This window comes from Humulus lupulus, chromosome 8 (assembly GCF_963169125.1).
Source record: "Humulus lupulus chromosome 8, drHumLupu1.1, whole genome shotgun sequence".
Lineage (NCBI taxonomy): Eukaryota > Viridiplantae > Streptophyta > Magnoliopsida > Rosales > Cannabaceae > Humulus > Humulus lupulus.
This window is the reverse complement of record NC_084800.1, coordinates 51,475,287-51,490,868: the sequence shown is the minus strand read 5'-3', so window position 1 is coordinate 51,490,868 and position 15,582 is coordinate 51,475,287. Positions and strand designations below refer to the sequence as shown.

The 15,582-nt window shown below is 35.3% G+C and overlaps 1 protein-coding gene and 1 long non-coding RNA gene across 2 annotated transcripts; both read left to right on the top strand.

The window, feature by feature from the left end:
- Positions 1 to 4,471: 4,471 nt before the first annotated feature.
- Positions 4,472 to 6,227, top strand: LOC133793784 (uncharacterized). The gene is made up of 3 exons (XR_009874953.1): positions 4,472 to 4,631; positions 4,712 to 4,787; positions 5,987 to 6,227. It is a non-coding gene; the product is annotated as an uncharacterized LOC133793784 (long non-coding RNA).
- A 5,057-nt stretch (positions 6,228 to 11,284) lies between these two features.
- Positions 11,285 to 13,546, top strand: LOC133797212 (probable polyamine oxidase 5). The gene has a single exon (XM_062235044.1). It carries the CDS (start codon positions 11,626 to 11,628, stop codon positions 13,327 to 13,329), a length of 1,704 nt encoding a protein of 567 aa, XP_062091028.1. The 5' UTR covers positions 11,285 to 11,625; the 3' UTR covers positions 13,330 to 13,546.
- The last annotated feature ends 2,036 nt before the right edge of the window (positions 13,547 to 15,582 follow it).

Here is a 15,582-nt window from a genome sequence, read left to right as displayed (position 1 = left end):
TTTTACCTGTTAGCAGGTCAAAGCAGTGTATCAGGAAACAGCAAGGCCATTATAGCCTTTGGGTAGTTCATAGTGGGAATAAGTGAGCGTCGCGATGGATTTCACGGTGGGATTCCCAGGTTGATGGATCGATATGAAATGGGTATTAAGTCATTGTGGACTGGTAGTCCAAGTGAATTTATTCTATCAGTAAGGGCAGGTGAATAGTACAGCTGATCAATGTTTGAGTCTCCTTGTGAGAAGGATAGAGAGCTTTCGTGAACTCAAGATTCATCTTATCAGATGAAGACTTTATTGTGGCTTCCAAGTTTTGGAAGGGTTAAAAGGCAATGAGTATACAGATGGAACTCAGTATAGTTTATTACTCTCATATTGATGGTAAATCAGAGAGAGAGGGTTATCCAATTATTATTGGAGGAACATCTTATAAGATGAGTGAGGATATATATATATATATGTGTCTGGATCCTGCGGTGATTCAGGGGAGTTATGAGATTGCTGGAGCTTGAATTTTCTCAGAATAGATGGAAAAGTGTTATTGAACTGGGAAGTAGGAATGTGGAATTCCAGATAGGAGAGTGTACCTTCTCTACGGGATCACCATGGAAAAAGGGGTGAGGAATTGAGAGAAGTTAAGCTCTAGGTTGCTTCAGCAGTTGGAACCTAATTGGGTCAGAGCAGGGTGACTCTGAATCAGTGTTACTTTTGGCACTGACAGTTGTATACAGTGAGTTATGTGCTTCTATGCAGTGGGTGTGGGCCGAAGGAACCTATGAGTTGAGTTATGAGGGTCTGAAGGTTAGGTTAAGTACTCCGGTAAGGAATAGCCAGTTCAGATTGTGACATAAGTGATGAAGTTCTATTGAACAAAATGTACCTTGGGTTAAGGTAAGACTATTGAAATAGTGGGGTCAAGGAAATGACCTGAGGAATTTGTGTCAATTGAGTGGAATTCTGGTTCCGAACTGTTGAGTAAATTTCGAGGACGAAATTTCTGTAAGGAGGGGATAGTTGTAATGCCCCAAATTTCCTAATAAGGTTTAGGACTTTGATTAGGAGGCCGGGAGGGCCATAATTGATCTATTATGCTATTTAATAATCATATGCATGTTCATGTGAATTATATTATTATATGGTGGTAAATGCATGCATATGGGAGTATTTATAGTTATGAGGGCATTTTGGTAATTTGGCCTGTTAAGGGCATATTTGTATATTGGGTGCATAATGTAATTTGTGAATGAGATTTTATAATTATGGAGATATATTCTAACTATTCGACATGAGACGGTCATATATAATGGATTAGCGATTTTGTCATAACGGGGTCAATTTCGGGGTAATAGAAATGTTTATTTGGTGATGGATTGGGAGTATTTGAGATCATGATGGAATTCTGGAAGTTTTGACTATAGTATCCCCAGGGGTGTTTTCGGGACCCCGAGCACTAAGTTTTATTTGAGGTTACTTAAGCTTGAAGTAGCTTGTCAGATAAGAACGTACGTTAGGAAACCTCTCGTTCTCTCTCTCGACGGTCTGTTTTACCGTTTGAGCGTTTTCGAAGATATCTTGAATTCTAGGAGTCGGAATCAAGCGAGGGTCGAGGCATAGCGATCCTAGGAAAGAATAGAAGCTTCTTAACTGAAGGACTTGACGGAAAACAACCCAATCAAAGGTACTTGAAGTTTAAGTTTTGAGTTATTCCGAGTTTCTAAGCTTTTAATTGATTTTGTGAATCGTTGAGCTTTCGGTTCGTTTGAACCTTGGGTTTTGAAGGTTTTGAGGTATTGGGAAGCTTGGGAACTTTGTTTTGATGATTGGGGAATGTTTAGGTGTGTTTTTGGGGACTTTGAAGTGTTGAAAACACGTTGGAGAATGGTTCTGGGTTGGGTGCTGCGGCCCTGTTCTTGGGCGCCGCGGCCCTAGCTCGAGTTATTAGGTGGCCTTTCTGTTTCGCTGGGCGCCGCGGCCCTTGTGTGGGGCGCTGCGGCGCTTGCCTCTGGAAATTCTGGGGGCCGCGGCCCAAGGTGCTAGGGCCGCAGCCCTTGCCTTGTTTTCACCCCTTTTGCTCGTTTTGACCCCGGGAACTTAGCTATGGGCCTCGGGAGTGTCCCTACTACTTGGATTAGTTTGGATTGATCTCTTGGAGGCTAGATATTGGTTTGAAAACCTTTGGTTATCATGTTATTGATGGTGTTCCATATTTGGTTATGATTAGGTGACCGCTAAGGGCTTAAAGGTTGACCGTTCTCAAGGGTCGTTCTTATATTGGTTCTAGCTCAGATTTGAGGTAAGAAAACTGCACCCTGTGTATATGAGACATGCATGGTTATTATGATGCATGTTGGTTGATTATTATGTATGACATGCATGGTTATTCTTGATGCATGTCGGTTGATTATTATGTATGACATGCATGGTTATTCTTGATGCATGTCGGTTGATTATTATGTATGACATGCATGGCTATTCTTGATGCATGTTGGTTGACTGTTAAATGTGACATGCATGGCTGTTATTGGCGCATGTTGGACTGGTGGGTATGTTGCATATGATGCATGGGAAACATGTGATTAGGACATGCTTTGTATACTGGGTGTGATATCATTCAGAGCTTGAGCCTCTGTGTTAATGCATAGTCCTAATTGTACTAATATCTGTTAAGTAAGCGTGCTGAATACCTTGTTTATGGATATTGGACATGTGATATATGTTTGGTGGCATGGCTTACCTGTGTATGGCACTGACTTATTAGTCAGAATCGACATTGGTGTCAGATCCGTCAGTGAAACTGTGACTTATTAGTTAAGTTCACCACGGGCTGAGCACTGGTCGTGTTTTATCGACCCAAGGGTCAGAGGTGGCAGTGCGTTGCAAACGCCGGCCCAAATAAAGATTAGATCTAATCGAGGTCGGCATTGAATGACTCATATGGGGTATTAGTGCTGGACCGACCGGAAGGTCAATGAGAACTATAAGCGCTTGTCTGGTCTACGACCAGATGACTATAGCCAAGGTATATGACCCCGATGACTGTTTGTCACAAGGCTAAGGGGCGTTGTCCATAGTTTCGACTCTAGAGTCATGAGGAAGGTTATGTTGGTAACAAATCACCTTGCACCTGTCCTAACCAAGCTTATGAAAGAACCACTTATCAGTTGAGCCCTGGTGACCATATCGTCACATGGCTAGAGGGAGCGATGCTCATTACTGTGACTTTTGGCTATTGTCACCTATCTGTATGGTCTGTTGGTTCCGAATGGTTACTATGGTTATTGTTGATATCATATCATGTTATATGGTGTTTTCTTGCTGGGCTTTGGCTCACGGGTGCTACATGGTGCAGGTAAAGGCAAGAGGAAGCTGGACCATCCTTGAGTTGGAGAGCTTAGGTGATGACGTGTACATATGCAGCTGCTCGTCCGTCATGGCCGAGGTTTAAAGTGGAACTAGGGTTGAACCCTCTTTTGCCGCTTAGAACGGCCTGTTGTAAATATTTTCTGTAATAAACTCTGAAACTTTATTTTCGGGATCCCAATGTATATATTAAACGTTCTAGTGAAACGTTACATCTTAACCAAAATGTTTAGACCCTAAACCGCTATTCATACTTAGTTACACGTTTTGGCCAAATGACTCGATTAGCGAGTTTAGCACTGTTTACAAGGCACACCGTAACGGTCCCTGGAGTTTAGGGCGTTACAATTTGGGTAAGAGAATTTCGAGGACGAAATTTTTATAAGGTGTAGAGGATTGTAGCACCCACATTATTTTGATATAATATAGCCAATAATCACATGATTGCATTGCATTGCATTATATATCATACAATATGTATAATTTGAGCATATGCATATTCTTATAAGTGTTTTCATGTATAAGTATAAAAGTTGTGTATGTGATGTCTATATGTATGCTCAATATTATTAACCTTGTGGCATTTGAGTTGTCTTTTATGGGTGTTTGATGTGCTCAAGATATAAGAAAGTATGAAAAATATGGACAAGGTATGGAATTAAGTGATGAAAGTGAGATATAGAAGGCAAAATAGGTTAAGTAATGAAAAATAGTACAATGTCGATTACTAGTATTTCGGTGTAAAATTGAGTATTTATGGATTTACCAAATGTAATCGAGGTATGATTAAGGTCTCATTGATGATGTAAAAATGGTTTTAGAACCATTAGATCAATTCTTGATGGGAGGTATACATAATGAGTGGTATTGATGCAAAGTCAAAACGAGCTTAGCATAAGTGCGCTACGCTCGATCGGGTAAGCATAACTATTGGGTATGAAGTCATATGGACCTAAGGTTTGGTGTGAGTGTTTTACACATAAGGATAATAGGCCTAGCAAATGATTAAGTCGAAATTATTGAAGTGATAAGGTTTTCATAAGTCAAAAGGTGAAATGATGAGATGAAAGGTGTCAAATTTTGATACAATAAGGCTAAATCATTGAAAATAAAGAATTTTCATCAACCTTATCACTTTGCACGACCATTACTCTGAAAAACAGAGAGAAAAGAAAACCAAAAACCATTTCTTGGCTGGTTTGAAGAAATTCTAAGGAGATCCAAGTGAAATCAAGCCAAAGAAGTGGATTAAGCTTAGTTCTAGCCTTTTTATGGTAAGTTCTTGTACTTGGAGTTAAACTATGTTTTTGAATTTTGCTGAGAGCTTATCTATGGTGTTTTATCTCTTGTTAAGATATTTCTTGGTGGTTTCCAAGTGGTTTGAGGTTTAGAAAAGCTAGAAGAGATTATTTTCGCCGAAAAGTTGCTCGGTAAGTGAAATTTTGTGTTTTATGAGGTTTTTGGGGTTCTTGGAGTACAAACTGATTTTTGGTTATTTTATTGAGTTTATAAGAGAGTATATATGTTTATAAATGTTTGAATAGATGTGGAGACTCATTTAATTTGGGTGATGATCTAGGAGATTTGAATTTTATCAAAATCGGTATATGATAACTTTATGATGAATCATGTTGGTATTTGGGATATATGGTTATGGCAGGTTATTTGATGTTGATTATTGGTTGATTTTGATATTTGAGGATAGCTAAAATTAAGGGGAAACTCTGTCAAAATTTCCCCAAATGACTAAGATAAATCTAATGCTCGATCTAGGTGGTTTAAGGCATTTTAGGCATGTTTTGGGTATGAAATTCGATATGAAGTTTTATGGGTATTTTTAAATGAGAGTTAAATGTATTACTGCCATCATTATGATGAGAAATCCATGCCATTGTCAGGATAAGCACATCAATACCTAAGACACCACTTGTTACACGGTGAATTATATGTTATGTGAAAGTATGCATTATATGAATATTTTGTGAGTAAGTGGTATTAACATACATTGACACTTCATCATAAATTTGTATGCATGGCATAATAGTGATGTGGTAAATTATTATATGACATAAGACCATGCATGATATTATGATGATTAATTATATGATGCATTTGCAAGTTTTGTGCAACATAAAAGAAAGCTGTAATAAGAAGTTTAAGTTCAGTGCCACTGTTTTGAAAAGGCAAATGAAAGTGTTAATAAGTGTAAACGGAGGCCTATAGTAGGCTTATAGTGGCTGCCCAATAATTTGGGCTAGGTTTTAGTGAACCAATTATATTGTTTGTCATATTTCCGTTTTTATTTCTCCTCCATATGAGTTATTGTTATATGTATTGACACCACAGTGTGTGGCCGCCTTAACTCTTGAGCCCGACGGGGCAACGATGGAATAAGGTTTTTAATGTGCCCTACTGTGGTGATGGCTAGCCGGAGGAGAACCCATGGGATTTTATATTATATATGTAACAAGCCCTGCAGGCATTGACCAATTCAAACAGTGTGCACAATATTAAGGGGCCCAAAATTTAAAAAGAAGTTGTGTATGTCCATTGATATTGTGTAATCATTAGCATTGCATGCATTACTTTGCTTACTGAGCTTTAGGCTCACAGTTGTCTTGTGTTGCAGGTAGAGAAAGAAATGTGTGAATGACATGAGGAGAACTGAAGCATGGTCCTGACCCTGATTTGTACATATGAACATATCGACATTTTGTGGGTTATTTCAGTTATCAGTGAGATGTTTGTAATAAAGTGTGAAGTTATGTTTTGAAAATAAATTGGGTTATTTAATACTTATGTATAATATGTTTGAGACACACTTTATGTTTAATGTAAATAATGTGAAATAAGTTTTCAAGTTTAAAAAAAAAAAAATGTCCACACTTCCGCAGTAATAAATTATGATATAGTTTTAAAACGTAACACCTCAAATATGGTTTTAACTCAAATAAGTGAGGGTGTTACATACTTGATGCATGTTGGATATTTATATGTGATGCATGTAATGTACGAGAAACATGTGATTAGGACATGCTTTATGTACTGAGTATGATATTGTTTAGAGCTTGAGCCTCTGTGTTTATGCATGATCCTAATTGAGCTAGTAATTATTGAGTAAGCATGTTGAATGCCTTTATTTGGATATTTGGATTATGATATATGTTTGGTGGCATGGCTTACTTGTGTGTGGCACTGACTTATTAGCCAGAATCGGCAATGGTGTTAGATCCATCTGTGAAGCTCTGATTTACTAGTCAAGTTCACAATGGGTTGAACACTAGTCGTGTTTTACTGACCTAAGAGTCAGAAATGGCATAGCGTCATGAACGCCGAGCCAAATGAAGATTAGATCTACTCGATATCAGCGTTGAATGACTCTAAGGCATTAACGCTGGACCGACCCTTTTGTGGTCTCGTAATAATCACTCGTTCACACGTAATTTCACAACAAAACTTAGGCTCTTGAGCGCGAAGAAATTAATTTAAACACAACAACCAATATCGTGATTACTACTATATTAAAAAAGCCTTTCTATTTTTGGATTTAAACTCTTTTACATATGTACTAAATTCTATGATTTATATCCCTTTAATTATTTTTAGAAATAATAATATTATTTTATCACTCATAATAAATATATCAATCGTTTTAATCTTATTTTAAAATCAAGCAGATATGTATTTTTTTTTTAAATTGCTCTTTTACATTATAGTGTCGTTAATTATTTGAAAACATCTCATTATGCATTATATTAGCCTATATCATATATGCATCGATAATTGACATCAAAATAAAAAGAATTATTTCTATTTTAAATGATGACACGGAAAATAAAAATAAAAATAAGAAAGGAAAAGTGAAAGGCAGCAAACAATTAGGCAATGATGCAAATACATGGCTACTTTTGTACCCCATTCCAATCCCATCATTCTCCTATCAATTTTCTCTCTCTCAACAAAAAATGTAATAAGGGAGTCTCGATCAATCAAAGTCAGGATCACCAAAGGTAAATTTAAAACTAAAAATTTATATGAACATTTTCATTTTCTCAAAACAACCCAAACAAGTTAAAGGAAATTTGGAGCTTTCGAGGGGCTTTTCTGTAATAAGTTAATGGAAAATGTATGTTTCATTTTTTTCTTCTTTTTTTTTTCAAAAAATAACTAATATTTGTTCAACCTTTAGTAACATTTACTTGCTTGTTTGTTTGAATTTGATTCGAGTAGTAAGTGCAATTTATCCATAAAGAAAATAAAATCAAAGTTGTTGCCTTAATAGAAATTGTGAAAATCAAATACATGTCTATTCTAGAATTCAATGAATAAAGTAATTCATTAAAAAAATGTTTCAACTCAATTGTAATATATACAAATAAATTAAAGAAATGAATAATAAAACAAGTAAATAGAAAATACAACTTTAGACGTAACAATATAAATAAATATATGAAAAAGAAGCAAAAAGGAAAAAATAATAGAAATAGAATAACAAAATAAGAACAAGAACAATAGAATTAATTTTTACACTCACACAATCAAACTGTAAAGTAGCGAAGATTACCAACTTTAACAAGATTCAAAATCTTTGTCCAAAAACTTATTTCTCATATTCTCTAAGCACAAACGGAACTCACAAATAGAAATAGATTTATGGAATTATCAAGTTTTTTGGTATATTTCTAGTCAATTGCTATAGTAGATAAATATAATATGTTTTACAAGTGATCATTAGACTTCTATTTATAGAGTTTTGAAACACTATTTGAATTTCAAATTCCATTAACTTATAGATTGTTACCAATGCTTAATTGGATGTTTGTAAAATTACAAAAAAAAATAAAATTGAGAGTTACTTGGGTTGTTGAAAACATTCAAATTAGAAAAAAGGCAAAATAGAATTTGGCTGCCACCATCCCAAGCTAAGGCCGTGAGCCTCTGACTCTCAGGCTGTAGCCTGGGATGCTCTTGGGCATGACCTAGTGGCTGTTGTAACCTCTTAATTTTGTACATTTTTTCAAAATGTCCCAATACATTTCCTACATAATTTTGTAACTTCTATATAGTAAATGGGAGTTGAAAATATATTTTTAACAGTCATATCAAATTATGGTTTATGAAATTCAATCTCAAAATACGTAACTCTCAATTTACACATTATTAGGTAATATTTGTAGATGATTTTACAACTCTAAATTGTATTATACTTGAACAAACATATATCAAACTTGTAACTCTTAATGTTATATTACAAATTATAATAAATCACACAAATGTAATTTGTCTCATTATTTAATCTAACATTGTATTATATAAAATAATATAAACGAGATATTGATAAACACTGGTACAATATTTCTCAATACTACCAGCACCACAAATTTTTTTCCCTCGAATTGTTAAAATAAATATTATGTTATTTATGACAACTTTTAAAATCTAAATTTAGTATATTAACAATCCCTAGAAAATAATATCTAGTGTTAGAAATGCACGTGATCATACTCAGAGCCATTATTGAATCCGAGCTTCAGTGCTCAAGAAAGTTTTAATCACGAGAGACGATGTGGAGTAATATTTGGTGCTCTCTAACTCTAAAACTTTGACTTGGCTCAATTAAGCTTTGATAATGATGCACCAACTTAACTTAATCATGTTTTAATAATTAAATTATACGACCATAATTGATTATGATGTTCTTTATTAGGTGAATGAATCAATATTCACTCAACGCTAAACAATGCTTTTATTTATTTATTATTCTACTCCATCAATGGGAATTGATTAAGCTACAACGGCATTTAGATTATAAACTAGTTATTGTTCTTCTCACCTAGCTAGCCCTCGATATTACAAGATATTTATCATTTAATCCAAATCCATAAGTTCAACTATTTATTAGTATACTTAATCGGGTCCCACTTTGTTATGTTATGCTATAACACTAATTTTGATAATTTTTTTAATCAATCACATAGTACAAAATAATAAAGTTCCAACCAGGGCTTAGAGAAGGGAGGGCACGACCCCACAATTTTTAAATTTTCAAAATTTGCATACCAATTTTTAGAAAATTGAAGTTGCATCCCTATTTAATAATTAAATTCGCAATTATGCCCCCTCTCAATAAACAATTTGCTCATCATACCCTTAGTTTTTTTTTACCCAAAAATACTAACTAATTTGGAGTTTTAAAAAAATAAATTTACGTTTTTTTAATGATCACTATAAAAAAAATATTAATTTAAAATCTTAATAATAAGAAGAGAAAGAAAAAAAAAGTAAACAAATAATTCAATAACAAAATATCTCTTACTGTTAACTGATTCACCTAAAAATCCTGACTACACAACTGAATTTCAGAGAGAGATGACTAGAGACTAAGACAAATAATTTACATTGGCTTTTTATCTAAAGTAAATCTTATAGTACTTTCAATCTTCCAAAGGAAAGAACAAAAATGAAAGAAGCAAACACAAAGAACAATACAATAGATTGTCATTATATATTTATTATTTATTTAATATGTTAGTAAAGAAAAGATCTATTCTACTTTTTTTTCCTTTCCATAAAGTTAATAAAGAAAAACCCACCTCCTTTGATGAAGATAATACCTCATTCTTTTTTGTTTTAAATTTACCTATACTTCTTTCAAATCTGCACTGCCTTTGATGAAGATTTCTATGAAAGTTTGGATATCCTAAATTATTGATCCATCATCTTTGTTAAAGATTTAAAGTGATTCATTATATCCATATGTAGTGTAGTATAGTGCATAGCTAATACTAATAATAATTAACATATATTTGCCCTGTAATTTTTCAAAAGACGCAATCGACTCATATGTTTTATGAATTGAAAATTTAGATTCTATGTTTTACAAAATTAGTCAAAATAGTACTTTTACTTAATTTTGATAAAAAAAATCAAATATAATATTTCATTCTCAGCTTCTCGACCATTTTCTCAAATTCTCTAAACCCATCAATAACGACTCAATAATTGATCTTAGAATTGAAAATATTTTGACCAAAATCGGATCTAGGATATTATTTTGATATATTTTGTAAAACTCAGAGTCTGAATTATCATTTAATAAAACACAATAATTATCATTTAATAAAACACATGAGTCAATCGCGTATTTGGGAAAAACACACGGAGCACAATAGTATTTTCCTTAAATACTATTATTGTGATTGTGCTTATGAGTTATGCCCTTTCTCATCTTTATCTTTAATACATATTCATAAATAATATTAATATCTATAGTAAATAAAGGATGATATCTTTTCATTAGACTATATGACTATGTTAATGATCACTAAATTAGTCTAGGTATATTTAATTTTTCGTATCGTATATGATTATACATATATAAGAGCTCCGTGGCTCTTTTTGGCTTGAAAACTAACCCTTACCTTAGGTTTTGCTTCACTTGAATGCCTTTTATCCATTTAAAGTAATCCATATGGGAATTATGTTCCTTTCGAGGGGTACCCCTTCAATGACTCAAACAATAAAAATAAGATTAAACATAATAGTTTTATTAGTACACGTATCCAATTAAAATATATTTAATTACACATATATAAGCTCCAATTTAATCAATTAGAGTAAAAAATTAAATTAATAATTACGCACACGCACACACTATAAGACGAGACTGTCGACCAAGTGGTTATGATAGTTGCAAAACACGAGCGCCACGTGTCAAGCTTATGTCCCACCCAACGATGGGCCATCAACTGATCAAGACCATTGAATTGCTCAATGGATGGGCCATAATTTATTTTGATAAATATGTAATTGTAATTTATGTATGAGAGGTTGGTGGAAGGCACTAATCTAACCTTTAAAAAAAAAACAATAGTGTTGGGCAATCTTAATAGTTTGTTTTCTTTTTTATGTCAATCTTTAATTTTTCTTCTTTTAAAGTTTTATTAAGATGTTGTTAACACGGACATATTTAGCAGTGGATCTCATAGAGAGCTACTAGAGCTCGAGAAAAGTAGACCCCTGTCTTTATTAGACCTCTTTTTTTTTTAGCAATATAATAAGAAATCAATAAAGTATTTCACTCTCACTAAATTCCATATAATATCACACAGACCCTCTTATAAATTTCATATCACTAACTCGAATATATCCTCATAAGTCTTACTATACTACTACACCCTCTACTCAAACTAAGCTAGACTCTACTTACTTCTGCTCTGTTTTTCTTTATTTGTGTAAGATATATATTGCAGAGCTTGGAGAGCAAAAATGGTGGCCAAGAAACCAAGAATCGTGATTATTGGAGCGGGAATGGCGGGTCTGACGGCGGCAAACAAGCTGTATACGACGGTTGGGTTCAAGGACTCGTTCGAGCTCACCGTTGTGGAAGGTGGTTCGAGAATCGGTGGCCGGATCAACACGTCGGAGTTCGGCGGCGACCGGATTGAGATGGGGGCCACGTGGATCCACGGCATTGGGGGAAGCCCGGTTCACAAAATAGCCCAGGAAATCCGAGCACTGGAGTCGGAGAAGCCGTGGGAGTGCATGGATAGCTCGTCGGAAGACCCGACCCGGTTCACGACCGTAGCCGAAGGTGGGTTCGAGCTGGACGGAACGGCGGTGGTCGACTCGGTCTCGACTCTGTTTAAGAAGCTGATGGATTATGCTCAGGGGAAGCTGGTCGAAGAAGATGATAGTACGAGTGACTCCTCCTACTACTGCCAGATAGCGGATAAAGCTTTCAAGACATGTATGGAAGCCAATGGCGGAGTTGGAAGTGTCAGTGTTGGTTCTTATCTAAGACAAGGCCTCAAGTTATATTGGGCTTCGAAGGGACAAGAAGATGGAGGGTATGGGAATTGGACCAGAAAGCTGCTTGAAGATGGAGTTTTCAGGGTGTTTGAGAATATCCAGAGGACTTACACATCAGCTGATGATCTTTTGACTCTGGATTACGCTGCAGAGAGCGAGTACCGTATGTGTTCAGGAGAAGAAATCACCATAGCAAAAGGGTATTTGACCATAATTGAGTCTCTGGCTTCTGTTCTTCCACCTGGTTTGGTTCAACTTGGCCGAAAGGTGAGACAAATCGAGTGGCAGCCGGAGACTGCTAGAGAAAAATCAGATATGGCAAATGGTTATGGTACTAGCTCTACGCCTGTGAAGCTTCACTTTTGTGATGGGACGACTATGGTGGCTGACCATGTTATTGTTACAGTTTCATTGGGCGTGCTTAAAGCTGGAGTACAGGGTGATTCAGGTATGTTTAATCCTCCTTTGCCTTGTTTCAAGACTCAGGCAATATCGAGGCTTGGTTTTGGGGTTGTTAACAAGCTGTTCCTCCAACTGAGCCAAAACCATGATCGAAAATGCCAAGATTTTCAAAAATTTCCATTTCTCCAAATGGTTTTCCGTCGTGGGGACTCTGAACTTAGGGAAGAAAAGGTACCTTGGTGGATGAGGAAGACTGCATCTATGTTTCCAATCTATGAAAATTCCAACGTCCTGCTTTCCTGGTTTGCTGGAAAAGAGGCTCTCGAGCTAGAATCATTAAAAGATGAGCAGATCATAAGTGGGGTTTCATCAACGATTTCTAGTTTTTTGCCTAAACCATTTCACAAGAAGGGAAATCCAACTTCTCCTGAATTATTATCTAGTGGGAATGTGAGTTCTTTGGACAAGTTTGGAGTGAAAGTTACGAAGGTTTTGAAGACTCGTTGGGGGATTGATCCTCTGTTTATGGGGTCTTACAGTTATGTTGCAGTTGGATCAAGCGGAGACGATTTGGACAGAATGGCTGAGCCATTGCCATGCATCAGTAGTCAAGAGTCAACTGATTCCCCTCCACTTCAGCTTTTGTTTGCAGGGGAAGCAACTCACAGAACCCACTACTCCACCACTCACGGTGCCTACTTCAGTGGTCTTAGAGAAGCTAATAGGATTCTCCAACATTATCACTGTGCTGGGGTTTAGAGAATTTAGCTTTTTTTTTTTTTTTTTTTGGTTGGGGGGACATTTATTTCTATGATATTATTCTCATTTCCATTAACAATTTCTATGTCTCTCTCTCTGTGAAACTGGTACGATTGAGGAGGGGAAAAAAAAGAAGAAAAACTAGGATTTATGAGACAGAAATTTGGGACGTTTTCTAGATGTACTGCATGAACTAAAACAAGTTCCTTTTTTAATATTCTATTGCCTTTCTCCGTGTTTGTGAGCCTAGTTCTCTTTTTTCGATTGAATTCTTAATCATCAAAGTAAAAACACTAGATATTATGTTTGACATCTTCAACGTTTCAAGGTTGGGAAAGTACAATACATACAATGCTTTGGATACCATATTTTATTTTCACTTCTCTTTCTCTCACCCATACAAGGTGTTTTTGTTTTGGCTTCCTCAAAGGACAGGATCCGCCAAACCCGGTTCTTTCCAGCTAGGAAGTCTCCTCCTCATCTCATCCAATTCCTTTCCAATCCATGGCTATTGTTTCTCTTGTAACCAAACAAAGCCTTACAACTCCAACATGTTGAGATTGGAAAATGAAGTCCAGGGTACCCTCTGGATCATATAGGAGTTAGTAGTCCTACTGAGACAAAATTGGGACAATCAATGAGCTGGCCCAATTTTTATGATTCTCATTGAAATAGGAGCAGAGCTACCAATTCTTACTGTCCCATCATTTTTTTTTTTTTGAAAAATGAAAGGCTTTAACTAGGGTAAAGGGTCAATCAGTATGGTAATCGAATTTGTCCTCAACACTCGGACAGAATTAGAGATGCTTGTTATGTATGCCTATCTGATTGCTTTGCTACTTTGCAGAAATCCCTTTTGATCTGACCCTTTTAATAACCGTGCCCCATTCTCTTGCACATTATATATGTCATGTGCCAGACACATACTCAAAAACGCTTAAACTCTATCTACACTACAGAAAAAAAAATCCATACGCATGTAGTTATTGTAGTAGAGACAGAAAATGACTGTCCGCAATCAACACTAACAACCTAGGTGTATAACAGATACTTCTGTCCAAACATGTTTATCTACCACATTAGTTTAGTCCCACCCGTTCGATTAGAGATCATGTGAATAATCAATGGCTTAAGATGCCCTTCAAATAAGGGGTCCTACTAGACTTAATAGTTGACTATGATGGATTTTCAAGACCATTTAAAGTTGGAGTACATGTATAATTCCAGCAAACATGGTTATACACTTGGATCAAATGATATCCATCGATGTAAGGCTCCGCTAGCTCTAAAATCTGCTGAGATTTTGTTTTGCCTCCTTGTGTTATTTTCCAGGCCATCTAACTTTGCTAGCACTGTATGGTCAAATCAGTAGCTATTCATAGAGACTCCATTATTGTAAACATTTGCCAGGCTCTTCCCCAAAAACCAAAAACCAAAAAAAAAAAAAATTGGAATGGCCCACTTGCTGTCTCTTTTTGCCTCTTGTGGGCTTCAAATTTCAATCATCCCTTTGATGATAGTGCATATCACAGAACAATCTGTCAACAAGTCATTGTCTTGATTCATAAACAAACAAATGAGAATCTCCATTTCCCATTAACATTTCCCCACCCCCCACCCACTGCCTAAATTAACATCTTAATTACTTTTTTTTCCTTCTCTGCCTCTAACCATCATTACTGTCACCTTGATTAAGGATAGTGCCTTATTGGTTAATTAATTATTAATTATATCTGATTATCCACAGTAAGTTCAGAAGGGTTGAATTTATAATAGTTAATTAACTGCTCAAACTCTGTACCCTTGTTTATTTCTGTTTATTCAGTTTACATGATTTGTAGTAAAGTCATTTTTTTTCTTCTCTTGAATGTGAATCCCGATGTTTTTCTATAATTTTAATAAACACACTTCTTTTATATATGTATATTTTAATACTCTAATGATCTTCGCTTTGCTTTTTCTCAAATCTTGGACTAAGAATTTTGATGATAAACCAGCAGCTGTCTTCTCTGCTTTTGTTTTTTCTTTCTAAAATGAAAGTAACTTTTCTATCTTTAAAGAACCAATGATGTCCAAAGAGAAGATAACTGAGTTAAGTAAGTTATCACATTGGTATCAAACACTTTGCTTTAAAAAGGTCGTAGACGATGGAGGATATTTATTAATATATTATACAAATACATTTAGATATTTATATATAAAATATAAGTAGGGGGTTAGCCTTTAACTAAAATAACAGATTAGAATCAAATC